This window comes from Heteronotia binoei, chromosome 6 (genome assembly GCF_032191835.1).
Source record: "Heteronotia binoei isolate CCM8104 ecotype False Entrance Well chromosome 6, APGP_CSIRO_Hbin_v1, whole genome shotgun sequence".
NCBI lineage: Eukaryota > Metazoa > Chordata > Lepidosauria > Squamata > Gekkonidae > Heteronotia > Heteronotia binoei.
Window position 1 is genome coordinate 92,481,769 of NC_083228.1, and position 27,495 is coordinate 92,509,263.

A 27,495-nucleotide genomic window follows, 5' to 3' on the forward strand; every position below is an offset into this window, starting at 1 on the left:
TAGTAGTCAAGACATTGAAAAGGAGGCAGAACTGTAAAGACATTTATTTGGGAACAAGAGTTTGCAACATCGACAGAAAAAGGATTATTTTATTTACTTTACATGTCTGTTCCTACCTAGTTTGCCCAACTTAAGTATAAAAATGAATACGAGTGTAGGGAGAAGCAGTTTTATAAGAAATTTGGTCATTTTAAAGAAGACTCAGTCGGACATCTCTTCATCCAAATTAATATCGGTAGTATCAATATCCTCCAGGTCTAAGTTATCCAAATCTTCATCCAGTTCCAATAGGGCCTAAAGCAGGAAGTTCAGAGTTAGATGCCTAATACTTAGCACAGCATTCTGTATCATAATTGTAGAGCTTTACTCCTGCTAACTTGTATCAAGAAAGAAGCCTTCTTCATTTGCCGCCTTATTCTCTGCAGAGTGGAAAAGCTGAAATCTGTTTGCTACCACCATCTTAAGTAGATGACATTAACACACAACTTAGAGTGGTAATTAAAGCAGCTTTATAGACTGTACAAATAGTAAGTATAATTAGCATTCCAAAATAAAGCCAGAAGGTATTTATACTTTGGTTATAGGAAATTAAGCAACTGGATAAGGATTAGTAATACAGTTAGCTTGCAAGAAAATTAAGAATGGTGTAGCTAATATTAATATATTGTGTGAAAGCAGCATTTTAAGCAAGTAAGTGAGATTACAGGTTAGGCTTGTTGCATACAATCGGGGTAGTTTGACATATGGGGAGTCAGTATACTTATTTCACTGCTATCACCATCAGCTCCTTCAAGAATTAAGCTACACTCTGATACGTAGATATTATATGCTGAATCCTACTAGGACTGTATTAAAATAACCAAAATCTGAAAACAGGAATGGCTAATCATTCCAGTTTGTCTCTCTGGTTCTAGTATAACAGCAATTATGAGTGAATTTTTAGAATTGTGGGGTTTGGGGTAGCTTTATGACTAGGATAAAAAAAGGCAAGGGGTTGAAAGACGTTCAGTGTTTAAAATTAGTACATTCACGCAAATGTCATGTATCCCAGGTTAACTCTCATGTGTCATACTCTCAGCAGCATACAAAAGTGTATTAAGTTTGTATATTACAAAAAAAAAATCCTTAAGTGCATGTAGTCATTTAAACTGCACACTTCTGAAAGTTCTTAACTAAATTTTTACACCACCTACTATTGCTCGCAGAATGTGGTTATGTATATACATTTCACTATCACTCTAGAGTTAAACAAAAGTCCAAGGATGAGCTAACCTTTTGTGATTCCCCCATGTGAAATGATCAAAACCATTTATTACTGTATGCCATCATTCTTTGCAGTTCTGAAACTGCCAAAGAGAACGTGAAAGAATGGAAAGACAGATGTTTGGTAGAACAGGAGCCTCCCAACTGGATGAAGCTTTTCGGTTTGGTGCACAAGTTTTTACCTTTTCATCTTTTATTGTTGCAATTGGGTCCATTTCTGCAATTGGAGGCACTAGCACAGGCTTAGAAGTTGGAACTAGTTCTTCCTCTTCAGATTCCTTATGATGAAAAAAATAAAAGGCTTTAAAATGCTTGATGGGTCTAACTAAGGAAAAGGTGGACCACCATTCGAAGTTTGGGTATATGCCTACAACATACAGGTTATGAAAGACACAGCCGATATGCAACTAAGCAATAATACTTCCATACAAAAGGCTCAGAATGGAGACTGTCCAATTTCCCTAATCTATCCCTGCCTGTCACTTGCTTCTGTAGCTTCATTTACCATTCTTGAATAACTCTACCCCTTGATGGGCAGAATGGTGTTCCTGATCACAAGAGGAATCCTCCCTCTCACTTCCTTGAATCCTTTAGCTTATTCCCTCTGAAGGAACTTGTTCACATTAGTCTTACCATCAGTTAAGATGGGCTCAGTTTTCACTTTTATTGTGCAACATGTTATAAAGATATACGTACTGTGTTCTAAGAAAACCCAAGAAACAGCACATGTGGATTTAGTAAGTTTTTCAGTAACTGCAAACCAAGGCCATATCAACTTTTGAAACTATATGATCACGTTCACATTGCCTACATCCTCCTCCTCTGGAGCAGTTAAGGCAAGCAGCTGAATATTCTTAAGCACAGCATACTCAATGTGCCAACTTTACATTTCTCAACGTATCTTAGAAAGCTGTGCTGTATTTCACTATGCCTGTATTGTTTAGGGTCTCCCCCTTTCCATCTACAAATTCCACATGGAGTTTATAACCCTATTAAACCAGCTGTTTAATTCAGGGATGCAACACTGCCAATTGCATTATTTACAGAAGATCTGAGATTTACAAGACTGGTTAAATTGACTTTGTAGGAAAAGGTATTTAAGTGATGTTTTTAGAGTCACTGCTTAGTGCTATTTCAGAGTGCTTGCAGCAACTCAAAAGAGAGAAGTAGAGCAATGTTCAAGTTGGCAGGTGATTTATTGAAACTACAGGAATCAGGCAAGCTTTATAATATTTGTATAAAATGACACAAAAAGGCACTATTACATATTCATTTGACACAATGATTTACACTGCCATTCAAGACAGTTTCAAAGGTAAAGTATATAGAAAAGCAACAAAATTAGAACAAAGTGAATCTCAAATGCAGACATGACAAGCAAGCCATTTGAGAAATGTTTTTACAACTACATAAAAGTCATGGTCTACTTTGTTTGCTATGATTTGGAATATGCAGCAGAGATGTTATCCCAGAATTTCATTAACACTGACCTGTGATGCTGCCTGTATTTGTGGTGTAAAGCCTTTGGCTTCTTCCAGTATGTTTCTCTCTTCGTTGGGCTACCAAAAAAAGATGAAACTGTTACATGCGCAGAAACTCTTGCTGTAAATCTAATTCAGCCCAGCTCTTGATTTTTTGTTATCTGACTGATTTCATATGCATTTGTTCCCAACTTGCTACCACTTACAGTGAAAAGTGGATATTCACTGGAAGGCCGCAAATCAGAATGTGTTTGCTTGATGTATTCTTCAGCAATGAAAGCTTCCTTTAATCCAGGGAACAAGTTTTCATATTCTGTGGGATCAGCCAGGGATTCAGCAGCTTTCTGGTTCACTTTAGAGAGATTTTCTCTCCACAGTTTCACAACCCTGTTGATGGAACACACATCTGCTGTAAGTAACTTAGTTGCCATCAAATTACTACTTCTAAACACACTTCAGATAGTTACCTTGAGACCTGGCTTGGCAAATACGTTCGTGCTAAGAAAGCAGCTTCTGGTAAGCGTCCGGTTTTAATCAAGAGATCAAGACAACAGTCAAGCCTACAAAAATAAATTAGAGGGCATTTGTTGACTCATCTGTTAATTTTTTGTAGTTTTTAGCAGCATAATGTGTACTAAGACAATGAATGTGATATAATTTACAGACATGGTGGTGTAATTATTGAATACCCTAAGTGAAGAAAGCCGATGGGAAGAAAACTCATTTGAAATGTAGTGTTGGAAGAAAGCTGGTTCTAGATCAAATCAAACACGTAGAACTCTCCCTAGAAGCTAAGTCAAACTGAGACTGTTGTATTTTTGGTCACATCATGATAAAATGAGTTACTCGGAAAGAGGAATCAAAGCTAGGAAAAGTTGAAGGCAGCAGGAAAAGAGGGAGACTCAACATGAAATGGATGGACTCAATAAAGGAAATCACAGCTTTCAGTGTGCAAGACCTGAGCAAAGTGGGCAATAATAGGAATTTTGGAGTTTATTTATTTATTTATTTATTCTATGACTTATATCCCGCCCTTCCCATAAAATGGCTCAGGGCGGCTCACAACAAACGATAAAACAATACACAAAGTGCAAAATTGTTACAGTTCATTAATTTACAGGGTTACCACCTAGATCAGGGGTGTGAAACATGCGGCCCGGGGGCCGAATCAGGCCCCCAAGCTCTTGTGTATTCCTTCTCCTTTTCTCGTTTTCTGCACCTCAGCTTGCTTTGCAAGGCATGCTCAATTGTACAGGAGGTACAGAGCAAAACCTCAGTTTTCTCTGTTGGTTGAAGCTCCTTACTGTCCTGATCCCCTGGGGAAGGAAGGAAAGAGCCAGAGCTTCCACTGCCCAGTTCCCTGGATCCCATGGGAGCGATACAAAGAAACCACCTTTAAGACCAACAAAGTGCTAATATTTTAAGCATGTTTTATTTTAAGGGTTTTTTTTTTTAAAAAAAATCTTTAGTTGTGTTTGTATCCTTTAAAAAGTTTATATCTCTGCTACCTAATCTTAAATAGGTACATGCATGGCCCAGCCCAACAAATTCTCATTTATGTCAGATCTGGCCCTCATAACAAATGAGTTTGACACCCCTGACCTAGATGGTACATAACATATCAGGGGTGGCCAAACTTGCTTAATGTAAGAGCCACATAGAATAAATGTCAAATGTTTGAGAGCCACAACGTTAGGGAATTCTGTCTCAAATTCTATTTCTTTATCTCAAACTGTGTGATGGATCACTGGATCAAATAATAATTGAGAGGCATTTAACATGAAAAAGCAAAAACATTACTACGGGGAAAGGGTACTGGGAAGTGAAAATAACAAACACTATAGAACTACATCCTCACACTAGAAGATGATGTGCTTAATGGAGGCTACTTCCTCCTTCTTGACCTCTCTGCCTGAACAAAGGAAGTCACCTAACTGACCAAACAGACAAAACAGGTTTTCCCGCTTCTAGACCTTGATTGACAGAAGTCAGTATTGATAACTGGTGCAAAAGTCTCAGAATAATCAGTTCCAAATTCTTGTGCATATCCTTTGGCTACTAGCCTTGCTTTGTACAAGTTTACAGTTCCACCATCTTTGTATTTTATTTTGTAGACCCATTTGCATCCAACAGGCTTTCTTCCCGCAGGTAGCTTTGTAAGAGTCCATACATCTTTTTCATAAATGGATAGTGTCTCTTGTTCCATTGCTTGAATCCATTTCTCCTTTTCTTCATTAAGTAAATCACACACTTGTTTCCAGCTCTTGGGTTCCTCTTTAGGTTTCACAGTCTCTACAGATCTCACAGTATCCATATTTCTGTGGTGGTTGCCCTTTTGTGCTCCTTTCTGATCGTCTTAAAAAGAATGGAGGTTCTGTCACTCCCTGCGGTGTGGTCCCCGTTTCCCCTTCTGGTTCAGTAGTCTTCAGAAGGTAGACTTGCCAGTTCACCGGTGGTCACTACAGGTAACCAGGTACACCAGTCTTCAGAAGCATCATTAGTAACCTCAGGATCAGATTCAGGTGCACAGGGTGCTTTAGGCAAATTACTGTCATTCACAAATACAACATTACAAAGTTTAGTCTTATTCAGCTTTGGGTCATAGACTCTGTAGCCTTTTCCCACTGAGGGGTATCCTGCTACGAATCCAATCTCAGTCCTTGCATCAAGTTTCCCTCTATTTTCTCTAGGAACGTATGCATAGGCTTTTGCTCCAAAAGTTTTGATATGCTTAAGTCCTGGCTTCTTGCCAAACCAAACCTGTTATCTTTGAAGGTATTCTATTGTGAATATACACTGCTGTATTTACAGCTTCAGCCCACAGGCCTTTAGGTAATCTAGAATGCATCATGCTTACACTAGAAGATCATGTGCTTAATGGAGGCTACTTCCTCTTTCTTCTTGACCTCTCTGCCTGAACAAAGGAAGTCACCTGACTAACTGACCAAACAGACAAAACAGGTTTTCCCACTTCCAGACCTTTGGTTAAACAATTTTATTTGGTAATATATGGTAATTATATCTAATACTAATAAAATATTAATAAACACTATCTTCCCCATACATTACACTTTCCCCTCCTCCCCTCTCCCTAAATCTTGACTTCCGCCGGTACCAATTACCTAAAATTCTAATATCAAAAGGTAACTTTAAATTTAAAACAATCTTTAAAAAAAGGAAATATATATATATATATATATATATAGATAGATAGATAGATAGATAGATAGATAGATAGATAGATAGATAGATATCATTTTGCAAAGAAATAAACACACACATTTCTTAATACTTTATAAAATCCCACCCGGTTATTATAGTTCATCTTTTTTCTCCTAAAAACCTAAGTGGTATTCCCAAAAATCATCCAATGTCCTTTTACTTTCCATACTTTTTCTATATATCTTCTGAATTTATCCCAATCCCTTTTAAATCCCTCTACATCATAGTCTTTCAAGATTCTTGTAAGTTTATCCATTTCACTCCATGACATAACTTTTACAATCCAATCCCATTTTTCTGGTATTTTATCTTGCTTCCATAACTGCGCATATAATGTCCTAGCAGCTGAAAGGAAGTACCAAATTACAGTTCTACCTTCTTTCGGAAATTTTTCCATTTGTAATCCCAATAGGAAAGTCTCTGGGGTTCTCTTAAGTTCATATCTCAGGATTCTAGAGATTTCTTGTCGAATCATTTGCCAAAACTGTTTCGCTCTTTCACAAGTCCACCACATATGGTAGAAAGAACCTTCATGCTTTTTACAGTTCCAACATCTGGCATCTTATTGTTCATTTTTGCTAACTTTTTCGGAGTGATATACCACCTGTACATCATTTTATAACTGTTTTCTTTGATATTAAAACATGTCGAAATTTTCATAGAGTTCTTCCACAAGTATTCCCATGTTTCCATCTGTATTTCTTTATTAACATTAATTGCCCATTTTATCATTTGAGATTTTACTACTTCATCTTCAGTAGACCATTTCAGTAATAGTGTATATAGTTTTGAAATCAACTTTTCATTATCTCCAAGCAGAACATTTTCTAGTTCAGTTTGCATTTTCCTTATTCCTTCATTTTTAATATCATTTTCCACTAAGCTCTTTATTTGTTGCATTTGGAACCAGTCATACTTATTATTCAATTCTTCAGCTGTTTTCAACTCTGTCTTGCCACCTTGTATTTTTAATAATTGATTATATGACAACCATCTTGCTTCACCCATCTCCGCCGATATTTTAATTATTTCTGCTGGCACTAGCCACAACGGTTTCCTATCATCTCCATATTTTCTGTACTTCATCCACATATTCAACAAATTACTTCTTATATAGCGATGAGAGAAAAAACTATCCATCTTTTTCTTCCGACAGTACATATAAGTGTGCCAACCAAATTTATTTCCATGACCTTCCAATACTAAAAGTTTTCTATTCAACAATGTCACCCAATCTTTTATCCATACTAGACATACTGCTTCATGGTGTAACTTTAAATCTGGTAGTTGAAATCCTCCTCTTTCTTTTGCATCTGTTAAAATTTTCATTTTAATTCTTGGTTTCTTCCCCACCCATACAAACTCTGAAATTTTTCTTTGCCATTTACTGAATTGTTTATTGTCTTTCACTATCGGAATAGTTTGGAACAAATACATGATTCTTGGTAAGATATTCATTTTTATTGCAGCTATTCTTCCAAGCAATGACAACTTAAGTTTATTCCATTTTACCATATCTTCATTCATTTTATGCCATAGCTTTTCATAGTTGTTTTTATTTAAATCAATATTTTTCATTGTAATCTACACACCCAGATATTTTACTTTAGAGGTAACTTCACATCCCGTCAACTCCTGCAATTCTTTTTGTTTACTCCCTTACATATTTTTGCATAAAAATCTTGACTTCTCTTTATTGATATAAAATCCTGCCATTTCTCCATATTCTTGTATCTTACCTAGTAATAGTGGCGTTACTTGTATAGGATTTTCATTTATAAACACTACATCATCTGCAAATGCTCTGTATTTATAAGTAAAGCCTTTTAGTTTCAAACCTTCTATTTCTTTATCTTCTTGAATTTGTGTCAATAAAACTTCAAGAGTCATCATAAACAATGGAAAAAGAGGGCAACCTTGTCTTGTTCCCTTACTAATTTTCATATCCTCTGTAAGATCCGCATTTATGCAGAGTTTTGCATACTGTTCAGTATATAGTGCTTTCACCATTCTTATAAAGCTTTCCCCCCAATTCCATTTTTTCCATCACTGCAAACATAAAGTCCCAGTTTAAATTATCAAAAGCTTTCTCTGTGTCCACAAAAAATAAAGCAACTTCTTTTTCTGGATGTCTTTCATAATATTCTACAATATTTACAACAGTTCTTAAATTGTCCCTAATTTGTCTATTGGGAAGAAATCCTGCTTGTTCCTCCTTAATAAAGTTAATCAAATATTATTTAAATCGTTATAGTCATTATTTAACAATGAAATTGGTCTGTAGTTTTTTACATTCGTGACATCTCTATCCTCTTTTGGAATCAGCGTAATTACTGCTTCCTTCCATGTATTTGGTATTTTCCCCTGCAGTCTTATAATATTCATCAGTTTTTGAAGCTTCGGTGTTAACTCCTCTTTAAGGGTTTTAAAATTTTTTGCTGTATATCCATCTGGACCAGGTGCTTTTCCTGTTTTCATTGAATTAATTGCCGCTTCAATTTCTATTTTTTCAATTGGTTCATTCAGAACTTTTTCCATATTTTCTGTTAAGGGAGCTATTTTAATTTTTTGCAAATATATTTCCATTTTCTCTTTGTTTATCTTAAAGCCTTTAAACAATTTGGCATAATATTTAAAAAATTCTCTTTTCATTCCTTCTTGATCCACAATCTCTTTACCACCAACTACTATTTGGTTAATAATTTTGTTTTCTCTCTTTTTTTTTCAATTGCCAAGCCAAATATTTTCCAGGTTTATTTGCTCCTTCAAAAGATTTCTGCTGCAATCTTTTCAGATTCCATTCCAATTCTTTATTTAACAAATGTCTCATTTGTCTTTGAAGTACTGTAATTTCCCCCATAATTTTCTTTTCCCCAGGTCTCTTCCTCAGCTCCCCCTCTTTTTTCTTTATTTCATTCTGAATGTTCAACAATTGTTTTTCCTTTGCTCTTTAATCTTTATTATTCAGTGTAATCAATATCCCTCTCATTACTGCTTTATACGTATCCCAAACCGTTTGAAATTCAATATCCTCCTTATCATTTATTTGGAAGAAAGCTTTAGTATCTTTCTCTAGAGATGCCACTATTTCTTTATTTTGTAGTAAATCGTCATTTAACCTCCATCTTCTCACCTTTTTGGTCGACTTAGTTGACCACAATAATAGATTATGATTTGCTCCTACTTTAGGTAAGATCTCTTTTCTTTGTAATAAGACCTACGTCTTTTGTACCCCATAACATGTCAATTCTTGAAAAAGTATGTCTCGCTGAAAAAAAGGTATAACCTGGCACTTCAGGGTTGAACTTCCTCCATATATCTTCCAGATTTTCTTGCTTAACTAATTCAAAAAAGGACTTTAGCAATTTCCCTTCTTTATTACTTCCCCCCCCCCCGGATCTATCCAATGCATTCTTAATTGTTCCATTAAAGTCCCCTATTACCATAATTTGTTCATATGTCACATTATCCAATTGTTGTGTAATGTCTTTAAAAATATATCTTTTGCTCCATTTGGTGCATACAGTCCCAATAGCAACTCCCCCCCCATTTATTATTATTTCCACCGCTACATAACTCCCATTATTGTCCTTAAAAATCAATTTTGGGTCCAATTCTTGCTTGATATAAAAATCACTCCTCTTTTCTTCTGCTCAGCCAGTGAAAAAAATTCAAGCCCCAATTGTTTATTCCATAAAAATTTGTAATCCTTTTGTTTGATGTGTACTTCTTGCAAACATATTATATTACAGTTTTGCTTTTTAATCCAATGAAAAATTGCCTTTCTTTTTTGTGGTGAATTTAGGCCATTTACATTCCAAGGTAATAATTTGTAATCCATCATGGTTCAAATTCTTTATGTTCTTCATAAAACCTACTCAGTTCTTGTGTATTTGCGATTGTGATCCTTTTCCCTTGCAGTTCAAAACTCACACCTTCTGGTAGTATCCACCTATACCTTATTTCGTTATCTCGTAATTTTTTTGTCAATTTTTTGTATGTCCTTCTGTCAGTTAACACTTGTCTTGGCAGCTCCTTCAACTGTCAGTGTTTTCCCAAAAATTTTATTTATGATCTTCCCCACCATTTCTTTTGTCATAAACTTTATAACCACATCTCTTGGTAGATTATTCTTTTTGGCATAGAATGAGTTAACTCTGTACACATAGTCATACATGTTCCTAGTACCTTCTTCCTCCAAGAATTCCGCAATAATTTTTATTATATATTCCTTTAAGTCAGTTTGTTTGTCTTCAGGTACTCCTCTCAGACATATCGGAGTTTCCATCAGTTTGCAGTCATGTATTACCACTTTTTCTTGTATTTTTTTCAAGGTGGAATCATGTGCTTTCACTCTCCCCTCCACTTCTTGCACTTTCTTAGATGTTACCACAGTTTCATTTCTGAGAACCTCTATCTTTTTTCAAATCTTCAATGTCCTTTCTAATTTCCTTTTTGAAGGCAGTTATTAGCTCTATCATCCCTTTCATCATCCTTGCTTCCATTGCTTCCATTGCATCCAATTGCCCTTGCATCTTCTCCAGTGAAGAAGCCCTAGTACGTATTGGCTTATGGTCTGACATGTACAAATGCTGAAAAAGTTGACCTCACCAAATTAAAATCCAACTATCGGGTTTTAAAGAATAAATTTTGCTTTTTTCAATAAGGCCAAAATTGCCGTCCCTAGAGCCTAAGCTCAGATATAAATTTTTAAAGTTTATATTTTTTTCAAAATGGCGATCGCAACTTTTATGTCCCCTTTTAAACTTTTTTCCACTTTTTTCTGGAGGCTTCCAAAGTAGTTTTAACAATAATGTCCAATAGTATTTACCTTACAATGTTCAAATTCACCAGTTCCACTAATTTTCAATGTCTCAAATCCTTTTAAATAAAGATTTCAGGTTTTCACGGCTGGTAACATCATTAGGGTTTGTAGAATCTTTCGGGATCAAGTGCCGTGTTCTACTGGAGAAAGTTTTCCTTCCAGACGTTTCGTTCTCAGCTGCGGAGAACATCCTCAGTGGCGTTGCAGCCGGAGCAGGCGCTCAGACCTTCTTGGCTGCTGTGCATGAGGATGTTCTCCACAGCTGAGAACGAAACGTCTGGAAGGAAAACTTTCTCCAGTAGAACACGGCACTTGATCCCGAAAGATTCTACAAACCCTTTTAAATAACTTTTAAATTCTGACCTTCTTGTAATGGCCGCCAAAGTTTTTCTATGATTTCTCAGTCCTAGAGTAGGCTGTCTGACTCCCAGTTTTCCCTTCTTCACTGAATACTTCCTGCTTTTCTTGCCACCGAATCCCGTTCTCGCTGGTAGAAAGACCTCGCGATACTCGTGATGTACTTCCTGTGTCGTCTGTTAAAACTGCAGCTCTATGACAATGAGGCTTTCCAACCGCAACCGCAAGTATTCAAAACAATTATGTTCTTTTCCCTTTTTGACACTGTCTTTTAGTATTTTACAATCCCAATTTCACCCCTTCTTGATCAATAGCTTCTATATTCAGTCTTTCACCTTTTAAATTTTAATTTTTACAGTTCTTATTAGTCCTGGAATGAAAGATAACGATCTGTACCTTTTGCTGTGGTTATCCGGTCTTGCATAAATTTAGATGTTCAGTAGAATCAAAGAAGGTTTGGATCTTGATAAGCTTAAGTCAATTGAATGACTCTGTAAACTTCTATAGACGCTGGAATGCAACTCGTTTCCAGAGACCCTTCAACGCCTCAAAGGAGTGCCCCCCAGGACTCCCTTTAAGCCAAAGTAAATCTCACAATTTTTCAAGCATGTCTTGGACTAATCTCTGACTGAGAAAAGTAGGCAGTAGGCATTGAATTGCCTTTTTCTACCCTGAATAGAAGTTCCAGTCTGCTCCCCTACAGAGAAGCAGTTCAGCTCGCCATTCTCCAACCCCCAGAAGTCTCCCACTTCCAGACCTTGATTGACAGCAGTCAGTATCGTCTTCCTAGGACATGCAGACAATAGGGAATCAGGCACAGTGTTAACCCTATAATGACTGGTACTTTAAAACACTGCGAAGGACATACAAAACAAATATATATATTTCCAACACACAAGACAAGGAAGGAAGGAAGGCAAACAAATGGAGGAAGGGGAGGGCAGGAGGGGTGGAAAGCAGCTTTAACTTTAAATACATTCTTCAAGTGATCAGGTGGCTTGATTTTGAGAAGTGATTTAAAAAGACAAATACCTTCTCTCCAAGCAGGCTGACAGAGCAGTGGAGGCTTTGAGAGCCACACAATATGTGTGAAAGAGCAACATGTGGCTCCCGAGCTGCAGTTTGGCTACCCCTGACATATACCCTGAGCCTAAAGTAATGCCATGATTCTGAAGCAAAAAGAGCTCAGGCACAGGGATGGCATAAAAGATTTAAGGCAAAGGACATGGGTGGGATCCAGCCATTCCTCCCCCCCACACACAAATACAAATATGTCTTATCGAAGAAAGGCTCATAATCTGCAACACAACCTTTTTAGAGGCCAAAAAATAAAAAGAGGCAGCTTTGGATCCAGTCCAGTATCTTCACAGCCATTCAAAAATACTACATCAGAGTTTTCAGCTAAGTATCAGCTAATACATAATAGGGATTGGCTGAAGCCACCAAGAAGTTTTGTTAGTTGATAACCCCCCAAATGAAAATGGGACACATCTGAGCCTGACACCTGAGCACTCCCATCACTTCACACAGAGATGATGGCCTGACATTAGGACTAAGGTTTGAAGCAGGAATATTTACAGAGAGGAAGACAACTGTGTACACTAGACTATCTGCTACTGACCTTCCTTGCAGGAAGTAGCTCATAAATGCTACATTGTTCTTCCCATCTTTTTCTGCTCCTTCAGCTAGTTTGTTCACCATGCTGATATTTCCTGAAGCCGTGGCTAAAAGCAGTAAACCACCATAGTCTTGTGCATTGTGCAGGCATTCCTGGGCAAGGCCAAACTGGCATTTACTGATGGCAAGCTCAGCAAGCTGCTTCCACTTCTGCTCCGACTGTGTAGATAGAAAAAAATTCAACCTTTGAAGTGTGTATCACATACTGAATCAGAAGGGAGGGGAAAACCACACATTTCAACTTCCTTTTTAAAAAAAAAATCATACTCAGTTAAGGTTATTTACAGCTAATCATGGGGTAGATCAATATTTCAAACTTATCCTTCCAAAGTTCCTTCCTGACTTCAGCTCAAAGCCTGCAGTAAAGTTGCCCAGGCATTCATTGTGCTCATGTGCATCCAGAACTCAACTTCCATCATACAGATTCACTCTTCTTCACCTTAAAATGAACTCCTCTTTTGTTTATAACATGATAGCTTACCTCGGCTTCCACAGCAAGCTGATAAGCAATCTTGAGTTCTCCAAGCTGAAGAGCGAGCTCAAAGCGATGTTCAGGATCTGTAGACACTGCAAGAGCTTGCTGCTTGAAACCCTGGATTTTTCAACGAACAACAGTAAATCACACCAATGGAAGAATTTTCTTAATAATCAAGAAGTAGCTCTGAAGCATCAGTATGTTTCCAGTTGTCTAGTCCCAAATCCATACTCTCAGTCTTGTTCCGAAAACTATAAATATACATGTGCATTTGTAAGTCTAATTTGCAGATATATTTAATCATTTCTGATATTAGCATCCAACCAGATTTCATAAGAAAGGTTTTATAGGGAAGGACAGTGGCTCAGTGGTAGAGCATCTGCTTGGTAAGCAGAAGGTCCCAGGTTCAATCCCTGGCACCTCCAACTAAAAATGGTCCAGGCAAATAGGCGTGAAAAACCTCAGCTTGAGACCCTAGAGAGCCGCTGCCAGTCTGAGTAGACAATACTGACTTTGATGGACCGAGGGTCTGATTCAATATAAGGCAGTTTCATATGTTCAGATCACAACAAGTGTTTTTACCTGCTTCTCAAGGAAGTGTGCAACTCTGGTCCTCTGTTCCTTTGGAATTGTGGGAAGAACTTTGTCAGCCATACTGAAATCTCTCCTCATCACAGCAGTCTGATACTCTAGCACTGAGACTAGCAAGGAGTAACTCACTATGTTTAATTCTTTGTCACCCAGGTAAAGCCTGTTGTCTTTGGGAATGTACCCTAGTAAATACATTGTCCTTTAAATAAAAGAAGAGAAAGAGATTAATTTCTATAATCAGATAAATTATTGAAGCAAGTCAAGCTCAGGAAATTATCTGACTGGTCTGATACAGTATATTCTTCAAAGTATATAGGATGATGTGGAGCTTTGTGCTGCTCTATCAAGCATACACTACAGCAGCTAACAGAGAAATAAAACACAAGCCCTGAAGGGATACTGCTTCAGCCACAGACATATTACTAACCATCTCTGGCATAAACACTGTTTGTTGCACTGCTCAACATGTTCTACACTAGTAGTACTCACTCTGTGGCTTGCATACAGCCATGTTTACAACCGTCATCAGAGCACCTCAATCTAGTATACAGTTGAAGATGCATTCTCTTTCTCTACATATAAATCAAAGTTCCTCCCACACTACTAGTGAACCTTAGTCAGCTTTGTGCATCTGGAACAAGGGGCAGGGCTTGCAAGTCAGACTTATGACACAAGACAGCAGGCCAGTCTTCAAGTTCTCTGAAACTCATTATTAGACTCCATACTAAAAAAACAGAAGCTGAACTATAGCATTGCAAATGGTTAGAACCCCTCTCTCTGCAAAGTTTACTACTTGTAGGAGCTTTATTCTATGGGTTAGCATACAGTGCTATGCCCCATTCCACAACCTCATTCCAATGCACATCTTGATCCACTTTCATACACAGAACCCTTACATCTCTACAACCTTGATATAATCACCACCAAAAAGTTGTACTTTAAAATGAGATCTGCTAGTTTAATCTTGGACCCATATCAATGATGAAGTTTTCCTAACTTTCCTTTCTCCCATTAGACAGGTAGGTCCAGATGGCTTTAGAAGCCACCAAATTCAAAACCCCCTACCTTGTAAACCATTTAAGATTAATAGACGTATCATCTTATTTTTATTCAGCTATTGTTATGTTTTTATAGTTTGCCTTTCCACGAAGACTGAAGGTGGATTACACAACATAGATCAATGCAATTCAATAGGATGATATGTCTAATAAGCAATGTAATAGGACTAGGATTGCAGAAATTTGAAAAGGAACTGTGAATTGAACAAAGCAAAGTTTTAATCATAACATACTAAATAATGTAGAGCATGGTGCAGCCCTACTGCCTTTATAAAAATCTGTTTTATATAGTTTGCAGATGCCAGGAGCATGGGAACCTTCCTGACCTCCTCAGGCAGGCCATTCTATCGGATGTGGATGCCAATACAGAGAAAGTGCATGTAAGGGCAGTTGCTGATCTTGCCCATTTGCTTATTCAAAAGGAAGCCACACTTTGTTCTCAGGTAAGACTCCCTGGGACTGAAGACAAAGAATGCATCTTGCAAACATGTGATTGTCTGAAGTTCACAGTACTACCAGCAAGCTCAACAAGGGAAGGATGGGTGAAGTGCCTGTCTTTTCTCTGCAGAGCCTTTTCTCTTGCTTGGAACTGACCAGCATCTGCAGGAGCTGCCTGCTCTGTGTCTGCCTCATGCTGGGGAGAGAGAAAGAAGACAGTAGAGGCCACTGTAGGATCCCCCTCACTTGTGAAGACAGGTTTCATAATACTGTTGGCTGGTTTCAGCAGAAGGAAGCATAAGCACCATTTCCGTCCCTTGCTACTTTCTGTCTTCCTGGCACGAGGCAGAGCAGTCTTATCTATCATACTGTCACTTGGGCTATGTAGGCCTCATGCTGGGGGAGAGAGAGCAGAATGACAGCAAAGGAAGTAAAGGGTACTTGGGCTTTCCCACTGTTGAGCCACAAGCATTTTGATGGGAGACTCCAAGTCAGCACTAATGGCTGGCTCAGAGCAGGCTTTGGCAGTGGGAAGCCTGTGGTTCCTTTGCTGTCATCTTGATTTCTTCCCCAGCATGAGGTCTGCAGGTTAGGTGAGAGTAAGACGGCTGAGACTAATCTACCTCCTGCTGGGAGGGAGGGGGAGGAGAGAGGGGGGAGAGAGACACACACACACATGAGTGAGTGACAGAAATGATGCCTATGCTTCCTGCTGCAGAAACCTGCTCTGAGACAGCCAGCAGTATTGTGAAGGGGAGGCCTTTGTTCCACAATTATGAAACATTCCCAGAGAGGTGCACTTCCAATCTCTGGAGGCAGCTGTTTTATTTAGGACTGTGTTTGAATAATTTATTGGAAGTCCTAAATTGTAATTTTATCCATACTGAATTGAGTTCCACAGTATAGAAAGGTGGCTAATAAATGTTTTAAATAAATGTGACCTCTACTTTCTTCTCACTCTCTCTTCAGCACAAGCAAAAGAAGACACCTCAGTAGAACAAGCTGGCCATGGAGAAAGGAGAGTAAAACCACAACTCACCTGTCCAAATGTGCAATGGTGACAATTTCTCCTCCAACATAGTAGTTCAGCCTGTTCACCGAACTGGTATAAATAAAACAGTCACCCACCCATAATCCTGTTTTCACAATCTCCTGAATTTCACCAAGGACCTGGGAGGAATAATTTTTTCCCCATTATAATCTTAAATATCCAATTGGATTGGATCAATCAAAAACAAAGGAACAAACAGGAGTACAGAAGGTCACTTAGCAGGCTCATGGTGCCATCCTAAGCACAGTTATATCCTTCCAGTTCAGTCCACAGGCTTAGAAGAGTGTAACTCTGCTTAGGATGGCACTGGTAGCTAACATAGTGGAGGTTTGGTCAGATATAGAAAAACCTACCAACTTTAAATTATTTTCTTTTAAAGCAGAGATTAAATCAACAAAAAGAGAGAGGTAAGCTTTAGTATCCTTAGGAAACGTATGGAAACCCTAGGTTTGCACAAAAATCCCCCAAAATGGACAATGACATTTAAGATCTTGCAAAAATCTCACAAGATCATGGTCAGAATTATGGGGTTGCCTAGGAACTGAGGGAAGGCTGAAAGGATGAACACAGCTGCCAGTGGAGCAGAGAAAGCAGCAAACTGAAGGAGAAAGGAGAATAGCAATTGGAAGAGCAGAGAAACGAAGGGCTTTAGGAAGAAATTTCCCCGCTCTGCAAGTCTTGCAAGTCCCCCACTTGTTATAATTGTATTTATATCCCAACTTCATTTTTTCATGAATACAAGGCAACCAATGTTCCCTCTAAGCTTCAGAGTCTTGTGAGCAAAAATTCTACTTTGTGAGCTACTGGCATTAAAACTGTAAGCTACTGCATAAATTAGTGTGCTCTGGGGTCATCCTTCCGGAGCTAAGACAAAAATGTGTGAGCTGGAGGCTAAAAATCTGTGAGCTAGCTCAGCTTAGAGGGAACACTGAAGGCAACTAACAGACAGACATATCAGACACAAGCAGAAGAGGCCTGGCTTTTTATCTTCTTTCTCCCATGGAATGGCTGTCCCTAACTAGGACATAGGCCAGTGTAAAAGACTCCCTTTCCCACTAAGCTATAGAATGGCTAACCAATAGTGGAGAGGTGAGATGCCAGGAGACAAATGCTCTAGGTATACCAAAGGGAATGACCTTTCCCCCTCTGTTTCCCTTCTGCAAACTTCCAAAATACTTGATTTTGATCCCATCTTCCTCTATGAAACATCAAATGGAATACATGACATGTGCCCCCTCTTTCCATTTTATTCCCCAGAACAAGGGCACATCAAGTAGGATAGGCTGAGCAAAAGCAACCTGCTTCAAAGTCTATCTAAAGTCACCCAATAAACAACCTGAAAGAGTGGTGATTTAAACCTTGGTCTCTCCTCTTCTACTATACTACTTGCTATATTCAGTAACACTGCAAGCAACTCACATTTATATAAAGCCACAGATCTTTACAAAATGCATGTTTATGACTATTACTGTATATGCCTAACAGCTGATCTTCAGAGTCAGTCTCACAGATTCTGACTGAAGCAGCATTATGATACAAGAAACACAAAACATGCCTTTCAGTAGGTATCTTTAAGGTTTGTCACTATTGCCAATATCTACAAGAAAAGGGATCAGACCCTTATTACTTAGAGATCATCAAGTTTAGTTACCTCAAAGGCATCTTCAATGCCATCTTCAGTGACTCCTTCATGTGTCTCCTGAGCTGCTGCAACTTTCTCAGAAAGATATTTTAGAATGAAGAATGATTCTTCTGTGGCTATACAAACGAGTTCACCAGAGTCAGACCAGAAAATCTACAGAGAAACAAGTAAAAGCCTTTAAAGATATAGACTTTAAAGATATAGGCTGCAAAAGTATATTAGCCTTTTAATACACTGAAAGAACAGTAGTTTCAGCAGCAATTACTGAAAAACTTCTATTTTACTCCAAAGAAATATAAATTGTAAAAGAGATTGTTGTTTTATAAAGCATCATAAAGAATAAAACTCACATGTTTGGGCTGGATTTCAATTCTGCGTATCAGTTCTGTATTTTCCCAGTCATAAAATGCCAAGCCATTGACGGATCGAACACCCAGTAAGAACCCACCGTAGATACCTGCAAAGAGTATAAACTTAGCACTTCTCAAAAACAATGCCCAAGATAGCAAATATCAGCACTGGGATAAAATTCGTAACATGCCTTCTGCTCCGAAGTCAGGCTTAAAAGATTTCTTCTCTTTGAAGTTTTTAAATATCTTGACACTGCTGTTGCTTTCCCTGATTGCATACCTATGTATAAAACAACATAATTCATTTTAAATAAAGTTCCTGGTCAGCCAGGATCAAAACTTGGCACAAACACAAAGACTATACAGCCTGCCTCCATAGTAGGGTTTACTTGATTTCCCACTATCACCATCTTCCAAGACCCAGGAAAGGAAGATTAGAGATCACCTGAATTGCCCCAACATAATGCTCAGACTACAATGCCCTGACTAATGCTCAGACTACACATGCCCATTAATTTTTTATTTGCTTACTATATTGTTAACCATCTTTCAATATCAATTTTTAAAGTGGTTAATACAAAACATTTGAACATTAGGGAAGCCCAAGGCTACACCACTTACTCTGAAGAATCATGTGCCCATGCAAACTCCTGAGCAGAACCAAAGCTCTTGTTTCTCAGTGCCATAGCTGTGTAAATGATGTATTCGCCATCTCCACATACTACTACAAACCTGGGAAAGGGGGTTTTGAAAAAAAACAGCAGTAAATTAAATATGCAAAAAGCATTAAAGAAGCACTTACAAGGAAAACACACACAAGCACAATCAAAATATCTCTAGCCTTAAAGATAATTTAAGAGGGATTAAGCATTATCAACAGAAGAAGAAATTCCTTACCGTCCATTAGGATTGTGCTGAATTGTCTGAGGATATATTTCACAGCTGCCCATATCTTTCACAGCAAGAGGCAGTCTCTCCCCATCTTTAATTTCAGTGTCTCCCATTGCCTTCAGGTTAGCCTGCTGAATTTCTGAGTGCTTAGCCCAAATAATTTTTCCATTAGCATCCATGGACATGGCAGGCTCTTCCCGGCCAAGCTAATTAGAACAGACCAACAAAGCGAGCTTAAGTAAACACACAATTCCCTGTATATCAAATACAATGATTTACATAAAACTTGCAATGTTTGCAATTCATGTTTAGGCCCCTCATGCAGTTACCAAACACAGCTTCTGGTTTCTCACATGTGTATAAATATTCAACTAGTGGACAAGCAGCATGTTCTTTACAAGAATAGCTACCTTAACAATAATGCTTCCTTCATCATACCCCAGAGCCACATTATTGGATCCTCTCAGGCTTGCTACACACCACACCCGCTCCATGCCATAGTTCAGTGTGCTTTCCAGACGATACGTGCTTGAATGCCAGATACGAACAGTTCCTATGCAAAGTGAGAAAAGGATAGTGAGAAAAATCACATAAATTTGAATTCAGCCCCAACAGGAATATTACACACAGTATTATTTAGATGCCTTTTACATAACTTCTTTTTTAAGTGAACCATCTAGGGCAGAAAAAGACTCAAGATGCAAAAATGACCAGCAGCCTTGAGTTGCAGAACTGTCCAGGAAAAGAAATGCTGAGATTTAGACTAGAAGGGGAAGAACCAAAACTCAGTAGAATGACAGACAATTTGCTTTTACTCTAGGAATGGCAACAAAGGCAGCCAACTATGTCCAAGATGCCTATGGCATTTGCACCAAAATTTTGTTATTAGATGTAGTAATTTACAAGCATTTGAAAGAAATGAAACAAACTGCTTTATGGCAAAGCTCTAACTGTTGTCAACATGATCACCAAAAACAAAATAATAAACAACTAGTTCTTGTGGTTTATAGATTAATATGAAACCTCAATTTACCGTCTTCAGAGCCAGTGATGATTATGGGAAGCTCTGGGTGGAAGCTAACACAGGACACATTTTGTGCATGACCTTCCAAAGTTTGCACACAGGTCTTATTCTGGGGAAGGAAAATGAACATGCTGATAAAGATTAAACAGTCTGTGTTATTTTTACCAAATACGTGTAAACATAAAAATGGGACAAGCAGAATTACAAAAGCACAGTCACCTACATCCAGGAACAATAAATCTTTAAGTATGTTTGCAACAATTTTCATTTAGCTTCTCCTCCAACAGTCCCATTCATCTATTTCATGGTAAACAAAAATGTTTTAGGAACAGCAGGACAGGACATACCTGATAGTCCCAAATCTTAACAAGGCGGTCATCTGCTCCAGAAATCAGGTAAGGTTTATCTCCTCCACTATAATAATCAATACAATTTACTCCCTTCTCATGGCCTTCCAAAGTGAAGTTGGGTGAAGAAGAACCAAGTTGCCAAACCTTGTAAGAACACAAAATTGATTATGCTTAAGAACTGTTATCATATCTTTATAAGCATGCACACACACACAAAAAAAACCTTTGAACACTTTTCTTCAAAAATTGAGAATTAGGGGAAAACATAGTACACATACAGCTGCTTGCTAACATCATACAATTAATACAGAAAACAAAGACATGACAGCTATCCACATGGTAAGCAGTTGTGAACTCTAAGGCTATCACAGTACTTTAAGCAAAACTCCCCTGGCAATCATAACATATGCATAAACTCTCGTAGTGGACACATTAGGACCACCCTCTTCTGCCAAGAAACCCCTAGCCAAAGTGTTTAAAAAAGCATAAACCGCAGTCCACACCACTTTCTCTTTACTACCGGAGGCTGCTAATTTGCCTATACCCTACAGCAATGTACAGTACAAAAGGAACACTCCATATTCCACCAAGAGATCACCGTACCTTGATCGTCCTGTCCAACGAGGCACTAGCAAACTGGTTATTGTCCTTAGGGTTTATGACAATCTGCATTACGTAATGAGTGTGTCCTTCAAACACTTGAGAACAGGACCATTTTTTGTCCCAGTCCCAGAGCTTAATAAGCATATCATCTAGAAGGGGAGAAAAGTATAATAAATAATTCATTACTTACTTCATAAGCATCTTAAGCCTATTAGTTACACAACACAGTAAATTTAGTGACAAAATAATGGAATGTGTGTGTGAGAGAGAGCATTCAGCCTGAACAGTTCTATGCAACTCAAAGGTTTAATTCTTATTCAGTTTCTATGCTTCTTAAAGAATTCTTGGCAACATCACCTTTTGAAAAGATTTTTCATCTTCCCAATGAAAAATAATTCATGCTGGTACTTTAACACCCTGACTGTATCCTTCAGCTAGACACATGGGATCCAAACAAGTCACGCCCAAATGCTTTGGAAAAAAGATCTGACAGCTCTCCTTTTCTTCCTCTTAGAGGTAATCCCACTGAAGAACATTCAAAGCCGCCCCCCCCCTTGCCCTTTGCCCCCTCCCACACACACTGTTCCTTGTGTCCAATACCAGGGGCATGTTTTCAGGATGAACACCACACAACAGCAGGGAATTTGTAGTAGGGAAGCTCACGTCTTCAACTGTTGCTCTGTTAGTAGGACCTAAGCCAGAGGCTATCACCTAGCAAGTCATGTTCAGCCCCCTCCCACTACAAAACTACAAAAGGCTACATGAAAAAAAGATAATAGTACAACTAAGAAGCTGAAGTCATACCACTGCTGGTTAGAATGAAAGACTGTGTAGGATGCACAGCAATACAGCGGATGTAATCTGAGTGTGCTTCAAACATGTGAACTCTTTCTAAAGTGTTGTAGTTGAAAACTCTGATTTGCATGTCATCCTATGGAAGAGCAAAACCCAGTTAAAATTTTTCTCTGTATACATGGAATGAGCATTTACACAGCACTCGCAACTCCAAAAATGGTCTTTGTTCTTTTAAAGAAAGATGACTCAGTACCTCTGCGTATTTTTCAATGCAATGGGTACAGACAAGAAATTGACATATTCCATCTTTAATCATAGTCCTTCAGTCCAACCCCCTGCACAATGCAGGAAATTCACAAATACCTCACCCCCCCATACCCTGTGACCCCTACTCTATGCCCAGATGATTGGAGGATGAACACCCCCAAACCTCCAGGATCTCTCGCCAAACTGGCCTGGAGAAAATTGCTTCCTGACCCCAAAGTAGTGATCAGCATTCCCCAGGGCGTGTAAGAAAAGGCCACAAGAACTAAACACTGATGCAACCCTTCCTGCCATTCCTCTCATGATCTGCCTAAATTCACAGAATCAGCACTGCTGCCATCTAGCCTCTGTTTAAAAACTCCAAAGAAGGAGTTCCTGAGGAAGCCTGGTCCACTGAGGAACCGCTCTAACACTCAGGATGTTCATCCTAATGTAGAGCCAGAAACTCTTTTGATTTATTTTCAATCTGTTGGCTATTATCTGACCTTCTGGGGCAACAGAAAACAATTCTGCACTATCCTCTATATGACAGCCCTTCAAATACTTGATGATGGTTATCATCACCTCATAATCATCATGCTGTGCTACCTTAAATGTATTGAGGGGGTCTTTCCCATGTTTTGTATTGCATCACTTTTAACCTCATTGACCATCCCCAAATTTATATTATATTAAAACAGTTTGATAATTCAATGCTCTGAAAGACCAGTAGTGAAGCAAATATCCAAATATACACGCCTTTCAGTGATCACTAGCTTCAAAATTGCAATATAGTTACAAACTACATGATGAAAAAAACTGACAACTTACAGCTCCTGTAACAACCCAGTTCTTCCTTGCCACAAATTTAGCTGCTCTGACCGGCAGATCACATACTTCAAAGGTCTTCACTAGTGTCTGAAAATAGTTTAGATTTTACTTTAATTCATACTCATGCAAAATGACTTTTTAAATGTCTTCAGTTTCCCTCCCCACACTTGCCAGAATCAAAAGGCATCTATGTTTATATAACATAGTATATAACAATAAAATCCTAAGCAGTTACACACTAGTCTACCAAAGTCAACAGGCTTAGAAGGTTGCAACTCTTTTTAGGATCAAGCTGTAAAAGTTTCTGTAAAGGTTTCTAACATTAAAACTCATGTCACCCATGATGTCAAATCATTATTTAGTGTGATAAAAGCAGGTGTTAGGCTTAAACTCCTTCCTCTTCCTTTTCATACACTGCAATTCCTTTCCTGTTTTGAGACATACCGTACTTGATCATTGCCTGTGAAATCAGAACTAGAAATGACCGTCAATCCATGTTATTCAATTCTGGAGTTATGATTTGCCTCAAAGCAGGAAGGAAGTGTATTGCAATGCAACTGGAGAGTGGCAAACACATAAGCCTAAGATCTGTTCTATTCATTTATTTACTTCATTAATACACACCTTTCTCATTGAGTCTCATTGTGGATTCAAAATAAGAATGAAAACCAATATAATACATACAAAGAGTGCAATAAAATTGGATTACAAAATTAAGGAACAATGAAATAAGAACAGTGTAGTTGTCTAAATGATAGACATGGACATTACAATACTGTCCCTTTTCAAAAAGAGCTCTCTTGAACAATTCCATTTTACTGAACATTTTCCTTTTTACTACCACCCCATTCCATTGATAAAATCTTGAAAATTCAATTTAACACGTTTTGCAGAACTATAGAAGCACTCAGACACTCCAGATGCAACCAGGAGTCATAATATCTGTGAAAGCAGGCTTCCATGCACACAATGCTTGCTAGATTAGGACCAACTATGCATTATGCACTATGTGCTAGCTGTCAGAAGTATGATCAGCTATTGGGGGTGGGGAAACTGAATTTAGTCCCTAATATAAACAATAAAGTGGTATAGAGAGAACATTTTGCCAGCAAAATTCAGAAGACTTTTGCATCTGGTTAGAGAAGAGGTTCAGGACTGGCTTGCTCCCAATACAAAGACTGAAGTAGCATTGAGAGGTATGTTTTTAATAATACTTAATATTTTCTAAAATTATTCACTTCCATTCAGCTCCATGTTGTGTCTCGTTTTAATAACCACGGTTTATTCCAGGATGATAATTCTGAAGAAAGTAAAGAAGCTTTCAGAGAGCATTTTGGCAGCCAAATTCAGAAGGCTTTCACATGTTTTAGAGAAGAGATTCAGGACTGGCTTGCTTCTAGTATAAACACTGAATTGTAACAAGAGGCTGATAATAGAAAATAGAAATATTCCTGAGGAAGACTTTGATGAAATGAGTGTATATCTGGGTGCTTATTGTAACATGAGGATGGATTTCTTTTTATAATATCAACCTCAATAATGTCTACTCAGACTGGTAGCAGCTCTCCAGAATTACAAATTAATATCACCCACTACCTGGTCCTTTTTAAACTACAAACGCCAGGGACTGAAGCTGGGATCTTCTGCATGTAAACCAGAAGCTACTCCACTGAGCTACAGCTCCTACCCTATTTTATATCAAACACTTACCTGTGTTTCATGGTTCCAAACACAGACACTGCCATTGTAAAGACTAGCCAACATCCATGGCTCTGTGGGATGCAAGTCCACACTCTTCACTCGGTCAGATCGAGCTGTTAGTTTACGCTTTATATCAAGTCGAAGAGGCTAAAACAGAAAAAGAGATTAAGAGTGTAATTAAACTGAATGAGACACTTTACGTTTTAAGAAGTATAATTTTTATATAAGGTACATGCATCTCGCTAGCCTCTATCTGCATATCTTCTTATTGGCACTGTCTAGAATGGTCCACCGATCTAGTCTAGTTCATACTCAGAATAACTCCAGTTTATCACTACTAGAACATTATTTTTATGCATAACAAACGCATTCTCACAGATCAGCTATGTTCAATGGATAAAGAATGATGCTGGATGTGAACAATTTTTATATACAGAAGCTTAGAAAAAATCCTACAGAGGAGTTAGGGATACAGGCTGATTCTTTTAATTTCCACTGAGAATAGCACAGTAGTCCTGCACCCCATGCCCTGTACTCAACCCAAGTTGTGGTAGGCATGCAAGAACAGAAATAATTAGCAGAAGAGCTACAGGAAGAACATGAGAATCTTTATGGCACTGGAAGACCACAGACTTGGGCTCTGGGTTGCCTCCAGTTAAAGAATCTCAAGTAAAAAACACTGGAGAACTGTTGCTGGCAAAACTTAAAAGAACCAGAAACTCTGAAATTTCTGGAAGAAATTTCAGAAATAGAAATCAGCTCCTCACCCCAAATGGCTCTACAAAGAAGTTAATTGTGAACCCTCAGATTAGTGTTCCTGTCACTTGTGATCTGCACAGAAATGGGAGGCAGAAAGCTAGAGAGCACACCTGCAGACTTCCAGTGGGTTAGCCAGTGTCTACCAGTTACTGAGATTCTTGTAAAGAATGCTGAAGCCAGTGAACCTTGGAATGATGCTCTCATTGTAAGTAAACGTGTATGTTTAGGATTATCTAACACAAATTATCCTTCAGAAGTATGCTCTCTTGCCTGTCATATTTAAATGTGTCAGAAAACCACAGAGATTTTACTTTTAACAGACCAGTCAGATTTAAGTCATCCCACCTCTGCTATACTGTATTGCACCTAGTAAAATAGACAGAGCCGGCTCAAGCAGATCTCTAAATAGACAACATAATTTTTTTTCTAAACAAATAAGTGGTACATAATAAGTAATTTTTTGAAATGGCCATCGTTTGCATGGACAATAGCTTTACTCATTTGATGCATAAAACAGGCAAAGGATTTTCCAATCCAAAGACCTTCACACAAAGAAAAACTCTGCAGCACAAGCACCCAAAGAATGATAAATGTATTGCAGCATTCATGAATTAGAGCCCACTTCATCAGGAGCATGAAACAACAGAGGAGCAGGTGGGGAGGAGAGATTATTTTACAGTTTCAAACCCCCCCCCCCCCGGCCCCATGAAACACCTGTGAATTTATGGGGAGGTGTTTGTGAGTTTCCTGCATTGTGCAGGGGGTTGGACTAGATGACCCTAGAGGTGTTTGTGAGTTTCATATGATTTTATGAAACATAATACATTGATTGTGCACTTCATAATATGGACGGGCTTGACCCAGACACAGAGAGGACAGACTGATAGCTCTTTCTCAATTCATGGCTCACATAAGTATCTGCCACAATAAAGATGTTTGGTTTTGATCACAACCTTTCTATCTCAATTTCATCGGATTATCACAGCTATCTCTCTGCCTGCTATGAAGCAACTTCGCTGTACATTAAAAAGGACTAAAAACGACCTGGAAGAGCAGCGACAGTAAGAAAGAACAAGACAAACTCCAGCGCTTTGGGAGACAAAAAACGGTGCGGTTTTCTCCCCAATCCCGCCCCCCCCCCCTCCGATTCATGACAGGCCTCGGTCCTTCCTCAGCATCTGCTCCATCCCCAATGCCCACGAGGAAGGATCAAGCGTTTCCCTCCTCACGAGAAACACCCACGCTCCAGCCTTTAGGGCCCCCAACTCACCATGGTTTCGACTCCCTCTCAGGGCTGCAGCCACTGGAGGATCCCAGAATTGCTCCAGCACCAATTCACCGACGTGGAGCTTCCGACTCTGAAGTTCCCGCGAGAGCTCGAGGGCATAGCGAGAATCTCGAGGCCAGCGATTTCCACGTCCCAGACCACAGAGAAACCAAAGACGTTACTAGCGTTAGAAGAAGGGACGGAAGTTCCTCGTTACCGTGTCCGACGCTTTCCCCTTTCTTTAGCTGGGTGAAAGTGCTGCTCCCGGGAGGCGCGGAGGAGTCCCTGATTATTATTAATTTGCTTATAGCAGTAATTGGGAATCTGCGTGTTTTCAGGTCTCTCTCTGTCTCGGAGTTAAAGGGGGAAGCACGCACACAAATTCTTGCTTAAAACATTGCATTTATTTAAAACTAGGAATAAGGCCGGTTGTGGAGAAAAAATACAACAGGCTCTAGAGAGAGGATCTGGGTGAGTTCCCCTCACCCTTGTCTTCCTACCCACCCAACTGAAAGCATTCACTCCCTCCCTACCTCAATCTTTGCCATCTGGAGAACTGTTGTAATACTGAGTGATCTTCAGCCCTCACATGGAGATGGGC

The 27,495-nt window shown here is 38.7% G+C and overlaps 1 protein-coding gene across 1 annotated transcript; it reads right to left on the reverse strand.

The window, feature by feature from the left end:
• Nucleotides 1-28: 28 nt before the first annotated feature.
• Nucleotides 29-27,062, reverse strand: COPB2 (COPI coat complex subunit beta 2). The gene is made up of 22 exons (XM_060242168.1): nt 26,898-27,062; nt 24,878-25,015; nt 23,168-23,254; nt 22,103-22,229; nt 21,299-21,447; nt 20,693-20,839; nt 20,355-20,454; nt 19,732-19,874; nt 19,328-19,527; nt 19,052-19,162; nt 18,622-18,710; nt 18,431-18,537; nt 18,090-18,233; nt 16,427-16,557; nt 13,883-14,090; nt 13,307-13,417; nt 12,770-12,984; nt 3,212-3,304; nt 2,951-3,131; nt 2,754-2,822; nt 1,446-1,541; nt 29-294 (listed from the first exon to the last, which is right to left on the reverse strand). The coding sequence occupies exons 1-22, from the start codon at nt 26,898-26,900 to the stop codon at nt 202-204; spliced, it is 2,742 nt and encodes a 913-aa protein (XP_060098151.1). The 5' UTR covers nt 26,901-27,062; the 3' UTR covers nt 29-201.
• Nucleotides 27,063-27,495: the final 433 nt, after the last annotated feature.

Bases quoted from the DNA above. Each gene is read 5' to 3' on its own strand.
- COPB2 (XM_060242168.1), bottom strand. The intron at 19,528-19,731 runs GTAGCTATTCTT...TGTTCTAATTAG, and splicing joins AAGGAAGCATTATTGTTAAG to CTTGGCCGGGAAGAGCCTGC. The intron at 16,558-18,089 runs GTAACTAAACTT...TATTCCTCCCAG, and splicing joins GCATTGAAGATGCCTTTGAG to GTCCTTGGTGAAATTCAGGA.